This window comes from Nelumbo nucifera, chromosome 7 (assembly GCF_055504915.1).
Source record: "Nelumbo nucifera cultivar China Antique chromosome 7, China Antique-T2T, whole genome shotgun sequence".
Lineage (NCBI taxonomy): Eukaryota > Viridiplantae > Streptophyta > Magnoliopsida > Proteales > Nelumbonaceae > Nelumbo > Nelumbo nucifera.
Genome location: NC_142655.1, coordinates 23,537,407 through 23,549,527, shown reverse-complemented (window position 1 = coordinate 23,549,527; position 12,121 = coordinate 23,537,407). Strand labels below are relative to the sequence as shown.

Below are 12,121 nucleotides of genomic sequence, written 5' to 3'. Positions count from 1 at the left end.
CTTGCACAGTATCTTTGTTTTGAATTAAGAAGACCGAATTCTCTGCTTTTATTTTTTAAATTCCGTCTCCATCATGTTTGTATTTATTGACCGTTGAGAAAATGCTTCGACCTTGGTTGTGTCCATGTCCTAATAATAGTTGGACAGTGATAGAATGGCAGGATTTTTCCGTTCTCTTGAAGCTCCTACCATGAAAAACCAGGGCATCACCATATGGGGCTATAGTCCGATTTGATTATTTCTGTCTAATCTGTTTACATAAATGGATCGGGTTCTTATTTTAAAAATTGCATCTCTTTGATAACCGGATCTGATGATCTGACCCATTAGATTCAATTAAGATGGAAGTCCAATTATCTATGTGAGACTATGAGAGAGAGGACCCATTTGGGAGGGCTTCTATGTTGATTAAGCTAAGCTATCAAAAATAGATTTCTCAGCTCGTTTAAGCTTATTTTTGGTTTTCGGGTTTTTTTTTCCTAAGTATAATTTCATAGCTTTCCATGCGGGGCTTATCTTGCAATGATGAGTTAGGGATGCAATCTAACCAAGCTCTAATCGAGTAACTCAAGTTTAAGTTCAATTCCAACCAAGTTCAAATGTCAAGCTAAGCTCGATTAGTTATTCAAGCTCGATTCAACTCAACTCGATTGCATCCCTAATGAAAGCCTCTACAAACAGGCACATGGTTTAGTAAAATTTATCATTGCGGGTCATCATAGCCTAATCCAATCTAGGTTTAACACCTTTTGTAAGGGCTATAGCCTGGGCTTGGACCCAACCAAAACCCAAATCTATGACCTGATTCATAATAATCTTCTTTAATTATGAAGGTGGTGAAACGGACTCGAATAAAACCCAAAATTCTGAAAAACCTATGGGACCTAAATCCGAATATGAGACCTATGAAGTTACGAATTTGGTCTTCTTATAATTCGACATGTATAGCTGGTCCAATCCAAATCCGATACAATTATAGTCGTGGTGGCTCAATTTGGACTTTTTTTTACGTATTTGTACTGTATATTTTTGTATTTATGCTCTTTTCAAACTGTGCCACTAGTATAAATTAAAATCATAGTCCAACAATTTTTTTGACAAATAACAAATCATTCAGTGTTTTGAAGTAAAAATAAATGCAAATGATGTTTGTGTTTTTATTGGGCGGTTGCAAGTTGTGTTACCATTGTTGCAGCAGCTCCGAGATCCTATCCTGGTCCTTGGAGCCAATAGCAAGGGTGGTAAAAAATGTTGGGATCTCCTGCCAATAAAATACCTTCCAACACCTTTCCAACATTATCTGATAAAGGCACATCTTACCATGAGATTATAACTCATCATAAAATTGGGACCTGCCATGTATGAGATGTGGAGTGTTAGATCAGAGTTCATATCTTCGCCTCACAACGCCCCACAGCATATTCCCGCCGTGTATTGAGAACATCTTCCGATGATGTCATGTGATCTAATTAGATCATGTTGGAAGAAGGGTATTGGAATCTATCTTGTTGGTGGAATCTAGTCAAACATGTTGGATTGGGCTGGGAATTTGACAAAATTTCAATGGACCCAAACCCTAAGACCCATGTAGTTGAAATTCTTCAGCAGCCTTAACCTTAAACTTTGGATGGTAATATGGCTGCAACTTGAGCTGGTTAGCCCAAACCCAATCTGAAAAGTTAGGTTGGAGTTGGGTTAGGTTTGACCCCTCGAGCAACCTGAACCCAAATCTATTATTACTAATATACATGTATTATCCTCCTATCGCATATTATCAAAATCCATCCATCTTAACTTTGAACCTTTAACCCTAATGACAAGTTGTCATTGGTGATTTTCATTCCATAATTTTTCTTTATTATTGTTGATTTTATAATTTCATATTTTTGATAAGATCTATCATAATTCATAATAGTCATATTATTTGACATGTTTCTTTTTTATTTTTATAATAAAAAATCAATAAATACGTCAAACAATAAAATGCCAATAAAAGTATGATCAATTTATGATAATGAAAGTTGAATTTAGGTCTCTTAGACCAAAACAATTTGAGAGATTTTACAAGATTTTAAGAAAATGGGAGAATGGTTGGACTGGGCCCAACTCAAGTCAACTTTAGGCTGGACTAAGGTTGAAGAATTTTAAGTTGGGTTGGGATTAAGATTGATTAAGTTGAGTTGAAGGTCGGTTTGTTTTTAGTTAGAGTTAGGGGTTCAAAACCTTAGGTTGAGTTAGGGTTGAACCCAATATAACTCGGCCCATTTGTGAGTGTTGCTTGCTATCAAGACATTTGCTAGTTCTAAAATGTTGGCATGCTTGGCTGATACTTGGTGAGAAAAAACACACCTCATATTACCGTTATGAACCATAGTAAATCCTAGTGGTGCTCATGAGCCAAGTCCAGCTTAGCACCAATTATAAGGATCCTAGCCTAGGCACTGACCCTGGGCCTGAAATATGGGCTTAGGCTTAGGTCATGCTTACAGGCCTATAGCAATGTAAAATATAAAATATTTTATATTATATAGTATTTAATATATATATATATATATATTTAAATAAAAGGGAAATTTATGATACGGAGAAAGATATGATATTAGAAGATTTTTGGTCAATCAAAACCCATTGGTAAATTTTGATAAATAACACCTGATTTACTATCACGTTTATTATTTTAGTTGACTGTCAGAAAATTTTCACTCATGCGTTGATGCTCCGATTACAGGCAATGGTGTTTAAGGGTATAGATGTAGGACGATTTTGTGAGTAGCAGATCTGGAGTTTTTATAAATATGGAGATATTCTAAATGTACAGCTGCAAGGGATGTGAGGACGGTGTGAGGACCGTTTTGTAAGTTTCAAATCCGAGTTCTGGGCTCCGAATCCCGCTCTTTTTACGCCGGCAGTCGACCTCGGATTGCTTACGTAGCCTATTTTACACGCCATGTTTGCAGTAGATGCTGTCGAGATCGGCGTCGGATTCGCTGCAAACACTGACGGTTGGTCACTTAGTTCGAGTATACTGCAGTCTTAATAGAGCAGTGATGAAATCTTGAAGGTTATGACAGAGTCGTGCTCTGTTATTCCCATGGATCTTTCGTTTGTCATCCTTCTTCCCGGAGCCTCGGAGGCCGGCCAATTAACCATTAATGCAATTACGGGGATCCTCCATGAGCTTGAAATGAAACAGTATAGGCAGGGTCAAGGTTAGCAATGGCTACTCCATGTCTCCATCTGAACTTTCTTCCCTGTGTGCGACGGCAGAGAGCCCTTCCAACCGCTTCCAAGAGAAGAGGGCTTCACTTTCAATTGTGATTTCCCAGCAGGGGGCCCTAGACATTTTCTGTGGCCCTTCCAATTATAATCCTGAAAATCCTTGAGAGCGGACAGCGGGTCTTTGGGATTTTTTATTATTGATTGCTTGGCCTGATAGGATACTGAATTGATTTAGAATCTTCATAATGGCATGACAATTATGGAGGTCAGATTTAGCAAACAACCAACAATCATTCCCGAAGAGTAGATGAAAAATAACTTCGGCGCTTCTTCCTTCCTAACTGAATGCCTTGGGGCTGACAGTCAGCATGCATTCACAGTAAATATTACCTCATTATATCGCAAAAACCTGACATTCCATAAAGCACCATTCTGTTATTGGTGCATTATGCGTTCGGTCGATGAACGTGAGTTTGAGTATGAGAGCGGCCACTTTGTGTACAAGATGCCAAAAATTACCTCGAAGTCCACTCCTCCCAAGATGCGGGATAGCCAGGACCAACATTGGGTAACGTTTTTTTATCTGTTCTTTGTTTTTTTTTTTTTTTTTGTTCGTTCTTTTGCTATCCAGCATTGCTACAATTGAATTATTTATAGTGTTTCCCTCCCCTTTTGAAGTTAGGTAACTGCAATTATGATCTTTATTAGGAAAAGCCATCCATTCTATTGACTTGCTCCAGCTGGATACGGTGCCAAAAGTAATCTCATATTATAATTGATTTTCTTTATAAATTTGTTTAGTGAATCAAGTAATGGTCAACTGTGTAGAGAGATGAAAGGAACAAAACCTTACTCAATTGAGGGGAAGAAGCATTATCTTCATTGGGTATTTTTAGGATGTGTTCTCATGTTTATGGTTTTAATTTTGCCTGAACTTAACATTATAATGTTGTAAGTAGGTGCTATTGCTTGGTGCAATGGTAAAATCTTGGGCCGACAAGAATGAGAAAACGGATTCCAGTGTGAGGGCTGCCATTGTGCAAAAAATGCCAAAGGTAGCTAGGACCAACATTGTGTAATGGCTCTTTATCACAATGCTGTAAGCAAGTTTTAGTTGCAAGAGAGGACTAAATTACCCTTGATGGAAGAACTGAATCACGAAGTAACATATTTCAACAGAATGATATAAAAGAATTTTGTCATGAAATATGGAATACTGAATTTAACTGATGTTCCATGTTCACTTTTTACCAAAAAATCTAACTGATGTGCTAAATTTCAAGTATGGAAAGAGTTATTATTTTTTCTCTAACAAGTAGGAAAGGAACTTCAAGTCTTTTGAAACACCACTTAAAGTTACAAAAAGATCTTTTAGTGTTGCAAGTACCCAGAAATTTTGTATCCTTGGAATGTTTAAGTTTATATTACATTGTTAGTGTGCTGATTAACAGTTCCAATACTGGTACTACAACTCAACTCAACTCAAAAAAGCCTTATCCTAGTTAGGGGTCCAACTGTGCAAGTTAACCTGCCAATGGTGGCTCAGTTGGTAAGTTCTTTGTCTGGTTGCAATAGAGGCTTGGGATCAAATCCCATTGTCACTAGGTTCAGTTGATTGAATTTAATAAACATAGAGATATCTATGTTTTTCATTGTAAGACTATTCTATCATCTTTTATCCATGTTAATTTATCTTTCTTATACATGCCACATTTCTGATAAGAAAAGAAAAGAATGTCTTTCTATATTTCATTTTACTAATTTTGCACAAGAGTTTGGCTCCACTGAAATTGTAGTTTTAATTAGGGAGAGGTGTCCTTGGATGGTGATTGTTGAAATGACTGTCTATGAGTTTAATTAGTTGCTCCAACTTAGCAATAATATACACAATGTTATCATGAATGTGGATATTGAAAGCCTCCTCTACAATGTTATTGTAGAGAAGATGGCCAAATGGCCCATAGACTGTCATTTCATGTTATGTTATGTTTCTCTCTGTTGTGGGCCTCATTCTGGGCACATACTCTGTAATGTTCTGTTTTTGTATTTTCCTGCCCTCTCAAGGGTCTCTCTGTAATTTGTCAAAGATTAACTTATTAATAAGATGTTTAGAGTGTTAGAGTGAGGTTATGTTCGAATCTCTTACTCTCTAACACTCATTGCCGCCAACTCTCTCTTCTCTTCCTCTCTTGTTTGTTTATTTTCTGGTTTGCATCTAATCTCAAATAGTTCCATACATCAAATGGGTTATTTTCAACTTGGTATCAGAGCGGGTCATTGCTTGGCGTGTCCCTCATGTGGTTCTAGTTCCGCCAACTGCATGAGGAGGTTCTAGGGCTGAAAATTTATAGTCATCCGCCTGGTTCTTGGAGGTCATTGGAGGGTGCCCAAGTTTCTATACACTTGGAGAAGGGTTCGGTGACCAGGAAGAATTAGAGAGCAAGTTGTTTGGCCTGATTTGAAATCAGAGAAAAAGAATTTCGAAGTTATTTCAGAGAACAAGTGTTCGGCCTGGTTTATAGTTCAAACCAGAGACTCTCTTACTGTAAGTCTTTTCTCAGTCCTTTGTTGGGTTATTTTTTGTTGTTTGGGAGGACTGTTAAAGCATTCAAAGCCCACCTCCATTCGGCCCACTGTTGTTGGACCGATTCTACTCAGAAATTTCTGGGTTGTTTTGGAAGTGCTATTCGGCTGATTATTGGACTGCCAAGCTGCTGAAACTGATCTAAACTGAGTGGTACTAGTCTCATCTTCATCCCAGCCTCTTCTTGGACCTATACTGAACACTTTGAAGTGGTTTCTTCTAGTTAATAGTAGGCTGTTAACTACTGCACACTGAGTGTTCGACAAAAGGTCTCTTAAGGACTGTGACCTTTTTTCTTCTCTTTGGGACAACGGCTGTTGGGAACCTGAAATACCTTGTGTTTGGAGGTTTGCTGGGTGTCCTTTGAAGGCTGAAACAGTATAGAAAGAACTACCACCGAACTGGACTGTCACAGTTATCAAGATTGAACTGATTCTGTGAGCTAGTTGTTGTTGCCTATTCAGCTCAAACTAAACTCATCAAGACCCCAGTACCTTGGGAAACCTATTGAAAATCCTAATTGGAGCCTTTACATTATGGATTTCTCAAGCCTTGAAAACAAGAATGCTGCTGAATATGGACAGATTTTGGGAATCCCAACCGATTCTATGCTGGCTATAACTACAGTTAAGCTTGATGGACCAACTACTTGGCTTGGTCACAATCAGTGAAAATCCATACTTGTAGCAAAGGAAAATGGGGTTTTATTTCTGGGAGAAAGAAAACTCCTCCAGAGGATGATCCATCTTATGAGAGATGGGTGCAAGAAAACTACACATTGATTGGGTGCCTTGTGAACTCAATGCCGCCACAGATTAGTCAGCATTATTTGTGGATGAACTTGGCTAAAGAAATCTGGGATAGTGTTGCAGAAACTTACTCCCAAAAGTTGAATGTTGCCAGAGCTTACAAACTGAGAAGTGATGTGAAGAATCTAAGACAGGGGGAGAAGTCACTTGCAGCATACTTCTCAGCCCTAAAATCTCTATGGCAAGAGATTGATTTGATAGAGACTATGACATAGGATACCTCTAAGGATGCTGAAACATACAGGAAATTGGTTGAAAGGAATAGGGTCTTTGAGTTGATAGGGCTGAATTCTGAATATGACATTACAAAGAAAAACATCTTGTCCAAGGAAGATGTTTCATTGTCTCAAGCATATGCTTTGGTCAGTAGTGAAGAAAGTATGAGGCAAGTGCAGGTTCAAGGAGTCAGTATCAATGATCATTTTGCAAATATGGGAATTAAACCCAAAGGGGTTACAGGAGCACCCAGTGGCACAAGAAAGAAGGAGGTGGTGTGTGAACATTGCAAGAAGCCGAAACACACCAAGGACAAGTGCTGGAAATTGCATCCCAGTCTTGTCCTTATCCGATTCCAAAAGAAGAATGATAGTAGAAAGACAGGAAGTGCACATGCAGCCACAAGTACAGATACAGAGGTTGAGTCTGCCAGTGCACAATTGGCAGCCATGAAAGCTGAATATGAGAAGTTTGGAAAGATGATCAGCCAACTTGAAGGTGTAACTTCATCATCCAACCCTTCTGGAAGTCCAGCCACCACCGCATTTGCTCACTCAGGTATAAGGGCTTCTGCTAACCATGCATCCACCTCAGGTAATCCCAAGACCCCTTGGATCATTGACTCAGGTGTTTCTGATCACATGACCAACCTTTCCACTTTGTTTGTGTCATATGATTTGCTTCCTGGTCGTGACAAAATCACCTTAGCTGATGGTTCTCTTGCCTCTATTTCTGGCAAGGGAACTGTCAAGCCTACAAACTCTTTACTCTTATCTTCCACTCTTCATGTACCTAAGTTAAATACTAACTTGTTATCTATAAGTAGCTTGACCAAGTCATTGAATTGTTGTGTAACCTTTTTCCCTTCTCACTGTGTGTTTTAGGACCTGAAGTCTCGGAAGGTGATTGGGAGTGGCCATGAAGCGAATGGAATATACTTGCTCGACACCCCTGGCCAATGCTTTGATCATCCCAAGAATGTTGCTTTTGGTTCTACTTCTTCAGAGTTTGTCAGTCAAATTATGTTGAGTCATTGTCGGTTGGGTCATTTACCTTTTTCTGCTTTAAGTCATTTGCTTCCCAAACTGTTTAAGGGAGTCAGTGTGTCCAGTCTCAATTGTGAGTCATGTCAGTTGTCAAAGCATTGTAGAAAAAATTACCCTGTGAGCAATAAAAGATATTCTTTTTTTTTTCATATCGTACACTCTGATGTGTGGGGGTCTTACCACTTATCCTCTATGGGGGCTTACAGATATTTTATCCTGTTTATTGATGACTTTTCTAGATTCACTTGGATATACTTAATGAAATCCCGAGATGCAGTCCCGAGACTTGTGAGGCAATTCCATGAGTTTGTTTTAACTCAATTTGATACTAGAATTAAGGTTTTCAGATCTGACAATGCAAAAGAGTATTTTGAGAAGAGTTTATCCTTGTTTCTCTCTGACATGGGGGTTATTCACCAAAGCTCCTGTGTTAGAACCCCTGAACAAAATGGAGTTGCTGAGAGGAAAAATAGACATATTGTTGAAGTTGCAAGGAGCCTTTTATTTGCCTCATATGTTCCCACATGATTTTGGGGTGATGCTGTACTTACTGCTACCTATTTAATAAACCGTATGCCATCCAGGGTTTTAGGGTTTAAATCCCCCTTCAGTCTTCTTCATCCAGACAAGGATCTCTTCCCAATTCCTCTTCGTGTGTTTGGCTATACCTGTTATGTTCACATTCCAAATGTGTAGAGACACAAGTTTGAACCAAAAGCCCACAAATGCATCTTCCTTGGTTACTCCCCCACACAAAAGGGTTATTGTTGTTTTGATCCAAAGACTGGCACCCGACATGTTTCTATGGATGTTACCTTTGATGAACTTTCTCCTTTTTATGGTTCCTCTCAAGAAGGACATTGTCAACAGGGGGAGAGTCTGTCACAAGTTTTTGCTCTTCCCCTTCCTGTCCCAGTTGAGTCTCTTGACAAACCTGTATCCTCACCAAATGAATCAGAGGAGGATCAACCACTTCATTCCTCTTGTCCTAGTGCTCTTATTTCTTTACCTCCTCGTTCTACCCATAATCCCAAAGTGTATCAAAGGCAGAGATCCAGGAATGAGCAAGTGGTTTCCCTTACAACAGATGAGGCTCATACACTCCCAATCACAGATGAGATAACAGGTACTGCTTCAACTCCCTTGGAATCATCCTTCCCAGATCTTGATGTTCCCATTGCTGTTAGGAAAGGAAAGCGAAAGTGGCACACTGCATTTCCAAACACCTTTCTTATGACCTACTCATACTGTGCCTACCTTTCCTCAATTGCTTCTAACCCCATTCCTAGGTCTGTATCAGAAGCTCTTGGGATTCCAGAATGGAGAGATGCCATGTAGACTGAAATGGATGCTCTACATGAAAATGGTACTTGGGAGGTGTTGGATTTGCTTGAAGGGAAGGATCCAGTTGGGTGCAAGTGAGTTTTTATCATTAAATACAGGGTAGATGGGACTATTGAGAGGCACAAGGTCAGACTTGTTGCAAAAGGCTACACATAGACATATGGGATTGATTATTTGGAGACTTTTGCCCCTATTGCTAAGATGATATCTGTGAGGGTTCTTTTATCTCTGGCAACTCACTTTGATTGGCCTCTCTATCGGTTAGATGTAAAGAATGCATTTCTGAATGGTGACTTACATGAGGAGGTCGACATGTGTCTTCCTCCAAGAATGTATGGGAAAGATATGCAAGGAAAGGTATGTAAACTGAAGAAATCTCTTTATGGCCTCAAACAATCTCCTAGAGCCTGGTTTGAGAGATTTAGAGCTGCACTTGTTAAATTCGGCTATGTTCAGACACAGTCAGATCATACTCTTTTTGTGAAGAAAAGTGGATCTCTAGCAGTGTATCTCATTGTGTATGTTGATGACATTATAGTGACTAGTGATGATGCCTCAGGCATTCTGGCCCTTAAGTCTTTCCTCTGTACAGATTTCAAGATTAAGGATCTGGGGGAGTTGAGATACTTCCTTGGCATAGAAGTTGCCAGATCCAGGGATGGGATTCTTATTTCCCAGAGGAAATATGTCCTTGATTTGTTGTCTGAAACTGGAAAATTGGGTGCAAGATCAGCTGCAACTCCTATTGATATGAGTCACAAACTTTCAGCTTCAGATGGAACTTTGTTGGAAGACAAAGGAGTCTTTCAAATACTTCTTGGGAAGCTTCTGTACCTGTGCATGACTAGGCCAGATATTGCGTATGCTGTCAATTGCATTAGCCAGTTCATGCATACTCCTAGAGATACCCATATGGCAGCAGCAGAGCGGATTTTGTGCTATCTAAAAGGCTCTCCAGGAAAAGGAATTCTATTTGCCAAACATGGTCATCTGAAACTTGAAGCCTATACTGATGCTGATTGGGCTGGAAATATTGATGATAGAAGATCTATTTCAAGGTATTGCAGTCTGGTGGCTAGTAATGTTGTCTCTTGGAGGAGTAAGAAACAATCAGTTGTGGCCCGATCCTCTGCAGAAGCAGAATATAGAGCCATGGCACATGGAGTCTCGGAATTGTTGTGGCTAAGGTCCTTGATGGAAGAACTTGGGATTGATCATGACAAATCCATGATGTTGTACTGTGATAATCAGGCTGCCATCAACATTGCTCACAACCCGGTACAACATGATAGAACCAAACATATTGAGGTCGATAGACACTTTATTCGAGAAAGAGTCTCCTCCGGTGAAGTGTGTCTTCCATTCATTACTTCTGAAGGACAATTGACAGATTTCCTCACCAAGGGCATTTCCAAGGCAAGGCTTCAACATGACACTGGCAAGCTGGGCATGATTAACATCTATGCTCAGCTTGAGGGGGAGTGTAGAGAAGATGGGCCGAATGGCCCATAGACTGTCATTTCATGTTATGTTATGTTTCTCTCTGTTGTGGGCCTCATTTTGGGCCCATACTCTGTAATGTTCTATTTTTGTATTTTCCTGCCCTCTCAAGGGCCTCTCTGTAATTTGTCAAAGATTAACTTATTAATAAGATGTTTAGAGTGTTAGAGTGAGGTTATGTTCGAATATCTTACTCTCTAATTGCCGCTAGCTCTCTCTTCTCTTCCTCTCTTGTTTGTTTATTTTCTGGTTTGCATCTAATCTCAAACAGTTCCATACATCAAGTGGGTTGTTTTCAACTGTTATGAAGAAATTTGACTCTGGTTTGATCATGTAGTCATTAAAGAACATGTTGTAATATCTTACAAACCAGTAGGAATGATATTGACAATACCATAATAGCAGAGCTGCAGAAGCATAAAAACTATTTCATGACTATTGCTTGCTCCCTCATGAAAAAAAATATTTTTTTTTTTCTTGCTTGGTTTTAATGCTTTTTCCCTCTTTTCATGTTGATTCCTTGATAAATGTTGGAGCTTAAGGTTTTCCTTTTATTATAAATGAAAATTTATTTGAAAGCTTAAATTATGAAGTTTGATTTTCTGTCCTTGTTTTATGGTCCTTAACTCCAGCCTAATAGACAACCTTTAGGAACTTATTATGGGTTATCTTCGCAATATGATTATAGGTGATTCTCTTATCTTTTTGTTTACGGCACGCCATATTTGATCTTTTTTAATTTAGTTTATCCTTATCATCAGTCTGATTAACTTTCCATATTGCTTTTCCTATTTATCCCCTAATGCTTTATTGTTTTTGGTCTACCTTTTCCAGCTTTGCCAATCTCATCACTCTTTCCATATATGTACTTCATGGTATGTCTACCATCGGTGGGACTTTTAGTTATTAATTTCTCCCAATGAGTTCAAATAAGCATGGAAAGAGAAGTTTCTAGTTACAAATATTCTTTTATATTCATATAAGATGTTCTCAATGGTGTTGGACAAACCTTGATCAAATCACAAATTCACAATTTCATATTGGGTTTTGGCATGAACATAGGAAATGAAATTCAGACAATAAATAGAATATCAAATAATTTAAGGATGGGTGGCTTTTCTAGTGAGTAGTGACACAAGAAATGTTTCCACATTGAACAAAAAAAAAAAAAAATAAAATCAAAATATAGAGTTGACATGCAATATTACTAGGAGAATTCAACTGGAATCCAGTGGTTGATTGTTTAACCATGATTTGCAATATCGGGAAGATTTGGAATGCTTCCCCATTTTGCTAGGTTGCGATACAAAACTTTCAAGAATATTTTTTCCTATTATCTCTATTATTTCAACAATATTTATATATTTTGAAGGTTTAAAATCTTAATTTTTTAGAAATCTTTT

The 12,121-nt window shown here is 38.6% G+C and overlaps 1 protein-coding gene across 5 annotated transcripts in view; it reads left to right on the top strand.

Annotated features, from left to right (window-relative positions):
- The window catches only part of LOC104593522 (putative peptide/nitrate transporter At3g43790), a 119,888-nt gene that overhangs the window by 756 nt on the left and 107,011 nt on the right, over window positions 1-12,121 (top strand). For 2 of the 5 annotated variants that reach the window (XM_019197070.2, XM_010253410.3), the window contains exon 2: window positions 11,553-11,593. The exons of 1 other annotated variant lie outside the window; for it this stretch is intronic. In XM_019197070.2, coding sequence (XP_019052615.1) covers window positions 11,553-11,593 — 41 coding nt within the window. Of the gene's footprint in view, window positions 1-3,708; window positions 3,788-11,350; window positions 11,407-11,552; window positions 11,594-12,121 lie in introns of those variants that run through there. 2 more of the 5 variants (XM_010253411.3, XM_088891727.1) reach the window with 2 other exon arrangements.